The sequence below is a fragment of the Zonotrichia leucophrys genome, chromosome 7, assembly GCF_028769735.1.
Source record: "Zonotrichia leucophrys gambelii isolate GWCS_2022_RI chromosome 7, RI_Zleu_2.0, whole genome shotgun sequence".
Taxonomy (NCBI): domain Eukaryota; kingdom Metazoa; phylum Chordata; class Aves; order Passeriformes; family Passerellidae; genus Zonotrichia; species Zonotrichia leucophrys.
In genome coordinates, this window is record NC_088177.1 from 10,132,045 (window position 1) to 10,146,384 (window position 14,340).

The 14,340-nt window shown below is 41.1% G+C and overlaps 1 protein-coding gene across 2 annotated transcripts in view; it reads right to left on the reverse strand.

Moving 5' to 3' along the window:
• Positions 1 to 14,340, reverse strand: part of UBE2F (ubiquitin conjugating enzyme E2 F (putative)) — a 59,091-nt gene that overhangs the window by 44,216 nt on the left and 535 nt on the right. For both annotated transcript variants that reach the window (XM_064718151.1, XM_064718150.1), the window contains exons 2-4: positions 11,950 to 12,082; positions 3,390 to 3,419; positions 2,463 to 2,528 (exon numbers count right to left, since the gene is read on the reverse strand). In XM_064718151.1, coding sequence (XP_064574221.1) covers positions 2,463 to 2,528; positions 3,390 to 3,419; positions 11,950 to 12,067 — 214 coding nt within the window. In that variant the 5' untranslated portion in view covers positions 12,068 to 12,082. The remainder of the gene's footprint in view (positions 1 to 2,462; positions 2,529 to 3,389; positions 3,420 to 11,949; positions 12,083 to 14,340) is intronic.

A 14,340-nucleotide genomic window follows, 5' to 3' on the forward strand; every position in this document is an offset into this window, starting at 1 on the left:
ATTTCCTCACTTTAGAAGAAAATGCAAGGTAATTAGGGCAGGCCACAAAGGATGCACTTGGGATAGCTGCTCCCTGAATCAGCCATGCTCCAATATTTGTGGGCATTTCACCAGAAACCAGTGCCTTTATTAATCCCCCTAGAGGGGCACTCAAATATCCACAAATGCCCAGACTAGTCCAACAGCTTGGGAACTGCAGGGAAACTGCATTTACTGCACTTACTCTTCTGGGTTTTTAGCTACCTAAAGTCACCTCCTTGATTTTTCTCCAGGTCATTCCCATGATTTTAATCCTCAGCTTCCAATTTTGTGCTCCAAGTACCAGTGCAGCAAGCCTGGATTCTAAACACCTCCTTATTTTCCTTAAATTTTCATCCAATATGAGCAAAAATAAGAGCAGAGGCAATGGTGGCACAAGGGTGTTTTTCAAAGGCAGAACAAATGTTTCAGATGACAAAAGGGAAGAGAAGCTTCAGACAGCAGAGAAAAGCAGCAGTGTCTGCCTGGGGAACAGGGAGTTTGTCCACTGCAGCAGAAAAATCCAAGTCTGAGCCTTTTTTTATCCACTGATAGTGCACTGCAGGAAACTGGAGCATACACAGATTGGAATTATTTCAGTTATATTAAAAAAAAGCAGCCATCCTCATCAAGATTTTCTACAAAATCATTTTCAATTAAAAACTTGCTGTCAACCAGGATGATTTTGCCACATTAAATCCTGGCTGAGAAAGGTTTTTGTGAGAGGTGCTGAGCAAGGGACCTTGAAAGGATTTCTGCTTGGTGGTCAAGTTTATTTTCTTATTTAAATCAGTCTTTTTGTGAAGCCTAAGGAAGCTTCTTTTACTGTCCTTTCAGGACCAGCCACATTCAAAATGACAGCAGGGAACAAAGTCAAGATTCATGCAATCCTGTTCAGACAATACAAAAAGAGTTGGCTCAAGCTTTGGCCATAAAACTTCTGTGACAACCACTCTGCTGCCTCCAGGAAAAACTAGAGAGAACTTCAGTATTGAAAAGAGGCACAAAACTACAAAGATTTCTTGGTCTGTGTTCTGCCTTTAGAGTGCTAAACTCTGGCTGATCACAAGATTGTACACCTGAATTATGCACAGCTGAAAATAGCTGTTCACTGGGGTCAGGCTGCAAGTGCAGAGACTTCAGCTGTGCAGTTATATTTAAAGTAACAAAATGTTCATTAAGATCATCTCATTGGCAAGATCAGTGGCACAAAACCCCTGCTCTGCATTCAACAGCTGGTTTCTGCACAAACAAAACAATTCCTAGGGTTTAGACACCTTGGAGTTGGGACAGCTTTTTCATACATTAATCATTTGCATAGTGATGCTCTTGTAAAATCAGTTCTTTCCCAAAATATAATAAAGAGTGTCATGTGAAGGGAAGGGCATTTGGTGTAAGCAGAATTAACACCCACCAAGTAAACATGAGCACAACTCCTACACAGAATGACAGGGACAGAGCCCTAGATCAGCTCTTGGGTTTATTTTTAATTACACTGCCAAGGGCAGCCTCACTCATTTTTCCATCACAAAAGGGAGGCACATGAATGGATTTGTCACCAGAGACCACCCAAAATTTCTGCTGGGGGATGGCTCAGGGGGTTTGGGCTAAGGAACAGCAACAGTGACACCTAGTGCTGCTCTGGCTCCAAAATGCTGATTACAGAAACACTCCAAAACTCCTTTAAGTGCACACACAATTGTTTCTCCAGCTCAAACAGCAGCATGACTGCACTCTCCTCACCCAAACTCTGCTGACAAAAAGCAGCCACAGACAGTGGCACCAAGGAGAAGGAGCTGCAGGGGACACTGAGCCAGCCCAGCACACCTAACACTGCACACAGCAATGCTCTCACCTGAGCAGCTGCACAGCAACACACACAACAAGTGCATGCCAAGTTTAAATAAACTTCCACGCAAACTCATCCATAAAATACAACCCTTTATTCCAAAATGCAAATTTCAGGGGGCTATTAAGAAATGTACATGGAAATGATAATTTATGAAAATGCTTTTACTGCTAGCAAGAGTTTCACAGGATACTCAAGTTGTGTTAATAATAAAAAAGTCTGATTTGACATATTTGAACAATCAAAGGCTCAGAGATTGCTCCTTGTTAAGCATCTGTAGGCACACCCAATCAGCACAGGGAACACACAACCTAACAGGGCTGGAATGCCAAAATAAATCAAGGTGGTTTGGAACTGGCTGAGAGGAAAATGTTCTCCATCCAAGTACAAAAAAATCTGAGTATTTCCTAACCCTACTCATTTTTGAAGGCCTTTTTACTGGAATCTGGTTGTCAAAACTCAGCCCAGTTTCTCCATCTCTTCAATGAAATTATCATTATTACAGCCAGACTTTCTTTGACTCGAGGCTTCATTGGAATTCTTCTCCTAAACACCAACACAGACAGAAACAAAAGTAACATTGAAAAAAAATTACCTGGGGTTACAGTTAGCTGAAAGTAATGGAGCTTGTTTGGGTCAGGAAAATTCACTTTACATGTACCTGTGAAGCAAAAGAATAATTTACATCAGAAATGAGCTCTCCACAGCTGGCTGCCATGAGGAGACAAATCTATCATGGTTATTTTATCACCCACATTATTCAGCTTTTGGCCTCTTAACCCATCAAGCTGGCTGTTCCTTTTCTGCAGCCAAGGAGCTAAACAGTATATAAATATAAATAGTTATAAATCCTATTGGCCTGAAAAACCTACCTAGAACTGTACACAAACCTAGTAAAGCATTCACATTGTAGTGACTGAAACCACACATTCTTCTGGAGTTTGCTACCCTATAACAGAACTGAAAAAACTTTATCTAATTACTCTCTGTAAATTCTCTATAACTGCCTTTATATCTCAAGTAAGATTCCAGATCTAAAACCATATTATCTTGCCCTCTTTTTTTTTTTTTTTAGGGAATATGGATCACTCTTAAAAAATTACTTTTCAAGAGTATTTTCTCTATTAAAAGACACCAGGTTACATCTGGAAGTGAAAAACCTGCATGTTCCCTGAGAGCTGAGCTATTTGCTCTGCCCCTAAATCAGAATCTCCTGTTTTGAAAATGAGAGAATGAAATAAAAACACGAGTGAGGCACTAATTGCACCCTGGAGTCCCAGGAACCTTTTGGGCACTTGATCAAAGTTTTGCTGCCACTCCACAGCAATTAAAAACTGGATGCAAATTATCAATACTCCTTCCAAAGGACACTAATGAGAGTCCAGCTTCTCCCAGAAGATGAAGCAACAGAGAAAAATCTGTTCAAGGCAGAGTGGTGGAGCTTTGCACAGTTACCAGTCAAAATGCTCATTTCAATGCTCCTTTCCCCCTTAAAATGCACACTATTAAATGTTATACTCACAAGGTAAATTAGCTTCAAGGTCTGCAACCTCTGTTGAAAGAAAAAAGAGAAATAAAACCATTATTTATGTATTTATAAACAAGCATAAAGCTCTTCTTCAAGTCCAAATTGGCAGATCTAATTTAAACCACCCTGTAAATCCAATTTTATTAAAAAATATAATGAAGCTGCAGTGGAAGTTTACCTTGAAATTTCTCTTTAAGCCACTCAATTCATTACTAAAAATGCTCATCTGCCCTACAGACATGGCAAATGTATCCTCCTTTGATGGGGAGCTCAGCTCTGCCAAGGCTCTGCCACACAGAGCACTGGCATTTCTAAAATACAGGTTTTGTCATTGATATTCACTCTTATTCAATTAAATTCTCCTTTTATTTCTTTCCTGAGTTTAAAATTCATAAAGGAAAGGAAGCATCCTGATTCTGTTGCACAGCCCCTAGGAAATGAAGGTTTGAGGGTGTTGCTAAGCCTGCCAAGTTACCTTCCCTGGAAGAATCCTGCTTTTGTGTATTTTATTGAAATCTTCCTTTCAATTTCTTATGAACCACATGCACCAAGGTATCTCCCCCTTTTACTTCTGATGTCCTAGAAAATAAAATTGAGTATATTTTTGGCTTTTCCTGTGGTCTTCTTTTCCACTTCTGACTTTGCTTTCCACAGACACAGCCCATTTATTTGCGCTGGCAATGTGCAAGATTTCAATCCCAACTCTCAACACCACACATCTGAAGAGAACTGTCACTCAGAATTGCTGGCACTGAATCCAAACTTATCACAACTCATTCTCCAGAACTCCTCCTGCCACCCATGCTCACCATGGATTGCATTTCTGTGCAGTGGAATGATGTTTGTTTGATTTCCATCTCCCTTGTGCTTGGCACACCCCGCCCCTGCAGCCTAATACACCAAGAGCAAAAACCACCAAACCACACTTACCTAAACAATTCACAACTTCACTCTTTTAAAATCCCATCTTTGCAGCCAGAGCTGATTTAACCAAAGCCAGGCACTGAAAGGCAACACTGGAGCCATACTTTTGCTAAAGAACTGACTTTATAGAACAAACACACACACAAAAATGTAATTTCAGCTGTAATCAAGGACTTCATTTCAATTTTCCCTTCCTGGTTGATAAAAAAAATGTGACAACCAACCCCTGAAGGCTGCAGCTATGAAAACTTTTCCTGAGATTCTTTTCATTAAATTCACCAGCCTTTCATAGCAGCACACCAATCTCCACTGCAGGGCAGAGTTTGGGACCTGGTTCAATTATTTTAAAGTGTTGGCTGCTTTCCTTTATTGCTTTCTGTGCTTGATGTTCACCTTCATGAATTCCTGACCCCAAAAAAGGGAGATATTTACATGCTCAGTGCCAGCAAGGGCTGAGCTGGGCAGCTCTGCCTCCTGCAAGGGTCAGTACAGAGTTTAAGGTCACCAGAGTTTCTCTGAAGTGTGTAAATTCCCCGTGGTGTGTGCACACTCCTGTGTTTCTCTCTGCCCTGGCACAAGAATGAGTGGTTTTTCTGGTGAAAACATGAAAACAAAATGCTCACAGCCAGCAGAAGCTCCTTCTCTGAAGGTGTGCAATCAGGTGGGAATGCTGTGCTAATAAACCCACACTGAAGTTTTGGAAACAAACAACCCAAAATTGAGGTTTCTACTGAATGCTGTGCTAATAAACCCACACTGAAGTTTTGGGAACAAAGACAATCCAAAATTGAGGTTTCTAATGAATGCTGTGCTAATAAACCCACACAAAACTTCTGGAAACAAAGACAAATAACCCAAAATTGAGGTTTCTAATGAATGCTGTGCTAATAAACCCACACTGAAGTTTTGGAAACAAAGACAAATGACCCAAAATTAAGGTTTCTAATGAACTCTGCAACAAACCCCAAACTAAGAATGAAACAACTTCATGAAGCCAAAGCAGATAAAGATCTGCTTCAACAATATGAATGTTTAAAGCAGCACCAGGTAAGGCAAAGTTACTGTTATCTGTGCCATAGGAACACACACTGGTGATTCACCAATTAACAAGCACATTTAACAGCCAAAGCTCAGTGTTTGAGGCTTTCCCAAATTCTGAGTCTCTGGTGGTGACAGCAGTGACACTGGAACCATTTCTGAATGTTGCTGCTCCCAAAGCAAACATTTGGAGCAGAGCATTCAAGCTCCACTGAGATTGTGATGCTTTAACTCCCACATTTCCTGCATAAATCAATACCTCTGGCACAGCACTGTGTAAGCAAACACCCCTTGAGCAGCCTGCCAGCCCATTTAACAGAGATTTGTAAACAAGCAAAGCATGGAAACTCCAATGCACTCAACTGCCAAGAGCTCCAAAAGCTTCACTAAATTAAAGAACAAACCTTTTTCTAACCTATTTCCTCAATACAATACCTTACAAATATTTTTCAACCTATTAACTTCTACCACTCAACACTTCTAACACTAATCACCTATTTTTTTTCTCACAGTCCTGCTACAATTCATCTTTCACAATTCTGATTCTCTAAGATATCCAGTCTTTTATAATCTTCATAAATAATATAATAAGAATATATATGATCTTTTTTAATATTATATAACCTATATAGATGTGTATATTATATACTTATTTTTCTATAACCTTTTTTATTCACATTCTACTTCGACCTAAAGGTGTAGGGCAAAAGTAAATTATGAATGGCTATGGGTAGATGCCACTTATCACTGACCAAAATATTTATTTTCTACATAAAAGCATCTCCTGTCTGTGGTATAATGTCACTGTTGCAGTATTTTAAAAGATCATATTTTAAAACTTGTTAAAACTTAGTTCTAGTTCAATCTCTCTGAAGAATATCATCTCTATTCCATAGCCTTCCTAAATCAACACACCTTATCTCAGTGTTAACATATATACAAATATGTAAGATACATCTATACAAATATACAATTCTGTATAAACTTGGAAAGTTTTAAAAATTCTTTCCAAATCCATTCCCCACACAAACCTCAAGTTTTTCTGAGCTCCTCTTGCAAGAAATGACTGTCAGTACAGGTGAACAGTGACGAAAATTCAGTTTGAGTACTTTTCATGGTCATTTTGTGGAGAATCTGCATCTGGGTCTCAATTCATGGCATTAAGAGGAGGAGACAAGCAGAAAACCCAAGTGGTGGGAAACATTCAGATTCCTGCTCTTGACCCAGCACACACCTGCTTCAACAGCTCCAAATCTACCTCAAACCATAAAAAAGGCTGTCATATTTCCTGAAAAATCCTCTTTGCCCAGCATTTCTCTCCTGGGGAAGTGAGAAGCCTCAGAGAAAAAGGAAAACAATATTAGCTCATTGCTTCTCCTGTGTTGTGCTGCTTTGGAATGGGGTTTGGAGATTGTTTGGTTTCAACTCAATGACCAATCACAGTCAGAATATGTCAGACTCTGGAGAGTCACAAGTTTTCAGTATCTTGTTAAGCCTTCTGTAAGTGTCCTTTCTCTATTCTTTAATATAATATATATCATAAAATAATACATTAACCTTCTAAGAACATGGAGTCAGATTCACCTTTCCTTTCAATGACAGGGACTTCACAAAATACCACAAAAAGCAAGGCTTAAACTTAAACCCAGCACAAACACTGCAAGAGCTGGATGCAAACAGATTGTGGCTCAGCTTTTCTCCCTCCCATGCAGCTCCTGAGCAGCCAGAGTTATTTATAAATGATTCCACAAACAATAACTCTCCCTGGCCATGACAGTTCTCCAGACAGAAATAGGAGCACTCCTGCTGGGTGTACAGAGTTTATGAATGCTCAGTGCACACACCACAACCCCACTGCTCTGCTCCCTCACCCCAAGTCAGAGTTTAGCAGTGCTTTGGTTACTAAGCCTTCCAAAAACTCAGACTTTCTGCTTCATTTTGGAGCTGCAGTTTGGTGTTAAGTACACCAAATAAAAGCTTTATTTCCTCAAGTGAACATTCTCATCCACAGCACTATTGCTTCTCTGATTTTGTTCAAAAGCCCACTCTCCTGTTTAGGTCCCTCTTCAATTTACTTCTTTAAGACTTCCAGAGATGAAGATTAAATACCTTGGCATTAATAAAAATTCCATTTTCTCAGTATTAATTCTAATACTTTATTAATTCTGGAAATGCTGTTGGCCTCCTAATCCTTACCCAGTTATCTTTACAGCATTCCCTACTTAGCTCCTCTGAACTAGCACAGCCCAGTATAAGAATAAAAGTATTTCCTCCTCTCTCAACTTTCCTCACCTGTTTTTGTGAGGAGGGATATTACTATTTTTAAAGGCTTGAAGAAAGCAAATAAATGGTTTTCCTCATTTTTAGTTACAATGGATGTTCACTTTCATCATCAGTTTTCCACTTCCATTCTCTCAGGCTTAACCAGAGGCACCCATTAAATATTTTCTGGTTACAGAAATGTAGTGGTAAAAGCAACAGATATTGAAGACAACCAAGGGATAAACCTTGTTAATTCATTTTCACATATATTAAGTTATTTCAAGTTGCCACAATCAAACTAAGCATATAAATGTGATAATATAAATATAGAAGTGAATGGTGAAGTTTCTGTGCACTACCAAAAATGCAGTGTAAGGGACAACCTTTGTGCTGCCATCCTGGATGCTCTCTTTAATTCCCTTTAGCAGTCACCTTCATTATACAATATTCATCTTGGGTTTGTCCTCAGCCCTTTTTACATTTCAGAAAGGATTTGCCTTTCAAGCTCAGCACTGCATGCTCACCATGAGGAGCAGTCGTGTGGCTCCCAGCTCCATGAAGTTCCCCTTGGAGATGAACAGGACATGAAACATTGTCTCTGCAGCACAGAACAAAATGAAAGCTGCTGAAGCCATTGTGCTGCTTGCTCTGTTTTCATTTGGGTACTGGGCTTACAGAATTAGGGCTTTACTCTCTACTGAGCCTAGATGGAAATGCAGTGAGAACAGATGAGCAGATGAGTCACACAGAATTGTGAACAAAGCTGTGCTTTACTAGATCCTCTCTACAGCTGGAAAAGAATTTCCAAACGACTCAGAATTAATAAAACTTGAGTGACAGAGAAATTTCTATTCATAATACATCCATAAAATAACCCAAGTGTCCTGAGACATGACTGATACCTCAATCTGTGACAATGCTGGATATGAGCAGTCAAAGGAACAACTTAAGTGAAAACCAACAAAGGGCACCAGTATTTTAAGAGCAGCTTTTCCCCAAAAATGGAAGTGGAACAAAGATGCATCCATCACTAAATTCAAGGTCAGTGCCTGACACCATTATTTCCAACACCAACTGAGATGTTTCTTCACACCCATAGCACAAACAGCTATCATACCTAAATCAGCACTTATTTTTCGTATTTTCAGTTGATCTGTGCCAAGTCTTTAAAAGTTTGTAAGCATCACCTACACTTGTCAGTGGCTGGGTTGTGGTCATCACCTCAACCAAAGCAGAACTGATCTATTGGTCAGGCAGAGGACAAGCACAACTGAGGGCTGCAGGGCTGTCAGTGTGACAGCACATCCTCAGAGATCTGGACTGGGCTCTCCATCAGCACAAACAAGGCTGGCTGCAGTTTACCTCCAGAAAAAAACCAAAACCAGGCACTGTCTGTGTCTGGCCAACAGCCTTAGCAAAGCTGGCAGACATCTGTCTGTCTGCAGGATTTATCAGATGATCCCCCATTTACTGGGGAGCAAGGATAGGACAGTGGTGCCTCACCACTGGCACAACACTCTGGGCCTTTCCTCATCTCCTCCTCCTCCCTTGCTGAAGACCAGGATTTCTCTTCTTTTATGCAGGAGAGATTATTTCCTGATTTGTGACCTGATGGGGCTTTTCCCCTGCTCTGCCACTGTCATCTGTTTGTAACTCCAGCCAAAATGGGCACAAGTGACAAGTTCTACTTACTGCTGGCTTTGGGGTGCAGTGCAACACCTCAGCTCAGCTCTGACAGCTGCACAGACAAGCAGTGAAAGCACTGGGGCTGCTCCAGCTGCAGCAGCAGCCCTGCTGGGGGCACATTGCAGCAGCCTCTGCACTCCTGCCCAAACCCATTCCTGCCATCTCTACATGGCCTAGAAACACCTTCAGCATCACAAGTTCACTCCTCTCAGTCTCTGCAGCTGATCTATCTCAGTGTTGAAGCAAATTCCAGAAACTTTTGTAAACAAAAGGTTGACATTTAGCTTGAGCAGCTTAAAAGAACATCCCCAGAAAGCCTTTCCCACTACATTTCCCTGTCACTTCCAGCAGTGACACTGGAATGATCTGCTTCTCCTGCCAGTCCCATTTCAGCCAGAAATCACCCTCAGCACACTGACAGCTCTTCTGTGAATTGTGGTGCTGCATCCCCAATCCCAACCTCTGCTCTGCAATCCCAGCAATTCCTATCAGTGATGGATAATTCCTGAACCAGGAACTCCTGCTGCCTGGACAAGGTGGGAGATGGGAGCAGGAATAATGAGTCATTCCCTGATGGCTTTTTAAACATTCTTTAGCTGAATTACAGCCTGAAAGAAATGCTATCATTCCCACTTGAATTTCAGAAAATTCCAGCAATCCCCAAAAAGGGATTAACAGGATTATTTCATTGATTCTGGGAGGGAAAATTTTAATATGTATTCCCATGTATACATACATTTCCATACATGTGTGGGTTATCTTTGCACATTTGTGTGTATATTTATATCCATATATTTGTGTATGTGTGTGCATTGACTTGAACACACTATAAAACTATATACATCTTATTATCTTGAATCTATACTATGTTTATAGCTCACTAATAATTAATGTAACACTCAAGTGCTTTTATTATTAAGTTCTGCTAAATCTTTTACACATAACTGTTGAGTCCAAGCCTGAGACTCCTCCCTGAGGAGTTTAGAAAGGAAGGGATTTCACTCAGAACCTCCTGACTCAACCAAGAGTTCCCTTTACCTTTTCCCTTTCCTCTTTTCATTCCAGCCTCTGCATGTATCACTCCAAACTGACTCTAATTTGATTTTCCTTTACCTGCATTACCTATGCAGTAAGCAGGATGCCTACCAACCTTTGTTGAGCTTTTGCAGATTTCTATTAAGGCACATTTCCACCAATGCCTTTAATGGTGACTCTCTAAGTGACCTCCACCACTCATTTCCATGCGCCATAACCTCAGGATCCAGCACTCAATACTTGTTTAGATCCATGTGAGCACTGACCTGCTTTTAACATTTGTCAGACTGAGACTCATTCAACACTCAATTAGTTTAAATACTTAGTTTTACTTAGTTGTTTTAATACTCAGTTTTATTTAAATAGCTGGTTTGCCATCACAGCCACAGCAAATAAAATTACAATGTCAATACAATTTTTCTATAGATTACATTCTTTTCCTCCCCTGCACACTTGGGTATGGTTTTTAAAACCATGACTGCTGTAAGCACAGAGTAAAATTTCTTTGCCCCCTCACATATAGAATATTTATTTCACACTGCTATCTCCCCCTCAAGTCTATACCTGTGGGTTAGGGAAAATCTCAGATTATATATATTTAGTAATTTGGCTTTGTGCTTAGCTGGGTTAAAGAGCTTACTTCTGCTGCCTGAATCATTCCCCCTCAGAACTGAAGTTAAATAAGGATTTCCAAATTGGAAGTGTAAGAGTGATCACAATCATGATTTAAAGCATGTAAAACTTCCCAGTCTTTAAAACAATACAGGGAGAAAATTGTGGATACAACATTGCCACAATCCAGCTGAGGCACTCCCAGTGCACTGAGGCAGCAGTGACACCTTGCTCCATATATCTGACAGAATTTACCCTAATTTAGAAAAAAAAACATATGCAGGGCTATTAGGTAATATCAGCCAGGCAATGACAGCCATGTCAGCCTCAAATCATCCTGGAACAGGAAATGTGGATTTCCTCTGACTGGCAGGAATCCCAACAGTGGCAGCTTCAACATCAACAACAGAGTATTTGCTACTGGAGATTTTCAGCAGAAACTTCAACCTCAACAACACATTCCTTTGCCTCTAACATTCAGCTATCACCAGAGGGACTGAACCTGACTTTAATTCCACAGTAACTGCAAGCTGTCAGCATCTATGGATTTTTACATATAATATTATCTATGCTACAAAAAAAAAAAATAAGTGAAGGAAAGAGCTGTCTCTGATTTAACAATAAAATTTTTTTAGACCCTAGTTTGCTACAGGTGGATCTAACTGGTCCTTCAATTAAACCACCATCACCATTGGCTAATTAAGAAACCACTCTTTGGTAAGGAAATCTCCATAACATATTCCACATGTTCACAATAGCAGGTGCAGCAAGTTCAGGTAAGAAATGTTTATAATACTTTTCTTTGAGCTTTGTGCAGCCTCTCCCAGAACAATGTAAAGTGGGAAAGCGTTTATTGCTCTCTGTGACCAGAGAGCTGCTGCAATATCATAGAGATAATTTCAGAAATTCCTGTGGGAACTTCTATGCAATGCAGTGCTGTTTCTGGCAGCAGAGCCAGAAGCAGCAAAGGCCAGCACACCTCCCTGTGCTGCCTCACCTTTAACGAGCAGCTTGTCCCGCACAGACACCCTGCGAGTGGAGTCGGACGCTGCGCTGGGCGCTCGGGGGCCTCTGACGCCGTCATCCCGCTTCAGCTTGCTTGCCAGAGTTAGCATCACTGCTGCTGCCACCTGCAACACAGGGCAGGGACAGGGACACTCACCTGGGGCAGGGGGAAACACATCAGGGCTGCTGGCATGCCCCAAGTTTGGCTTTTGTGTTTTCCAGATCCTCTGCGGCTTTAGTGCGTAACTCTGAGTTACACACTAAGCGTCAGCAAGCTCTCTTCACAAGGCAGGCAGACACAACAATCCTTTTCCAGCTTGTCCAAGTGATGGTAAAAGATTTTAAATCACAAAATTCAGGGAGCTAGAAAGAAAGGCTCAGTAGGCCCTAAGAAAATGTTAAGGGTAGGCCCTGGTAAATGTTAGGCCTTGTGTTTGCTGCAGATCATGTGAAACTGCACCTGTGTTATCAGTATATGATAAGCGATATGATTGTTAGATGTGATGATGATTTAGTAATTAGATGCAATTATTGTTTAGTCATAAGGGGAATCATGAGAAAGGGGTTTGAGGGGGTTATGAGAAAGCCATGCTTGGATGAAATCAATGTACACAATAGAACAAAGTAATTTTGATAATTAATATTTAAGTTATAGAACGATAGAATATAAAACATCGTGATGGGGGTTCATCCCAAACCCACGTTGGAGTCAGACTGGGGTTTGTCTTCCCCAGACACCCAGAGCTCTCCAATTAAAGCACCTGCATTAATCATTCCCTGATTATGTGTTCCTGAGCAACAACAAGGACAACTGTTACAAGCTCCAGGCCCAAAAAGTATAAACAATGTGGGCTGAAGAGAAAAAAACAGGGAGGGTGGGACTTCATAGCCTAAAGCTGTAACTGGACAATTAACTCCAATATGCAAATGGAGAACTTACAAAAGTGAGAGACCCCATGACCAGTTGTCCGTTTTGTGACCATTTTGGATTCACCTGGGCTGGGCTCTTGTGCTGCCCAAGGTGGATCCATGGAGGAAATCCTTTTAATAAATCCCTGCTTTATTCTTTAACTCTGCCCAGCCTGTGTTCCAGGTCAGAGCTGAATAAGGAGTGAAGGATGATCACAACAGGTGAATAAAGGTGGGGATGCCCTCAGCACCTGAGGAATGAGCTTGTTTGGGCTGGGAGCACTGAGGGAGGTGCCAAGAGCAAATTCAGTTTTCTGGAGAGAGGTCAGGCTTACATCAGTGTTTACACCCCCATCTCACTGCCTGACACTGCTCCTGCTGAAAAACAGCTGTGAAAATCCCCCCACTCTCCTGCACACCTCACAGGCAACACTCACAGCTGCCTCCTGGCTGGCCAAAAGGGAAAAAAAACAAAAAGGAGGAAGAGGAGGGATTCCTGGAACAACTCTCTGACTAGGAAGTGAGCTTTGAGACAGCTCCCAGGGCACAGGAAAGGGATTCAGGCTGCAAACTGCAATCATCTGTACAGCTGCACTCCTCACAGGGCAAAAACCTGACACACAGAGACCAAATAAGAGAAATGAAGAGTTGCTTCTGCTGTGCCAGCCATCCACTCTAGAAAATAACCACACTGCTGAATTAATTACAGTGAAAGGCGGTCACAATGCCAAAGCCACGAAGCCAGAACATCCAATCTGTCACGGCTTCATTTGTTTTGATGCTACTCCCAGTTGAAGGCAACGCCTCCTTCTTGAATATTTTGGCTAAAAGCAACACAATGCTGACAAAATCCAAACCCTTCAGGCTCCCCAGCAGTTAAAATGGGGGCTACAGCTACTGCTAATTCTTTAAATCATATTAATTAATTCAACCAAATAAAGGGGTAAACATGCAAAGAGCCAGGGTATAATCTTTACGTGGAAGTTGAGAAAAGCTTAACAGAAAAGCGAGCAAAAAAGCTTAAAAAAAAAAAAAAGAAATAATGTATTTCACAGCAGTCCCTAACAGCAGGAAACTGGCGAGATCTACACGAAGGTCAAGCTCCCTGACGCTGACAAGTGATGTGTGTGTCAGCTTCGAGATTTATGTTCAAAAACAAAAGTACAGTGCGGGGTGAATGTAAAATCCAGCTGGCTGGACCGAAACAAACTGCAGGTTTTACCCCGGAGGAAGAAAGAATAAGCAGAACAAAACAGTCCCTTTTTCCCCGGAGAAGGAAGAAACAACAGCTGCTTACAAAAAAAAAAAAAAATTAAGAAAAAAAGAAGAGGAGAGTAGGGGTCTGAAAAGTAATGAACGCGGCCACAAATTAAAACAAAAGAGGAAAAAAAAAACAACACTGAAAAAATGCCTGTAAGCTGCAGACCAGCTGTTCCCTCAGAAATACCCCCATCTTTTAGGCGCTGATTTCAAA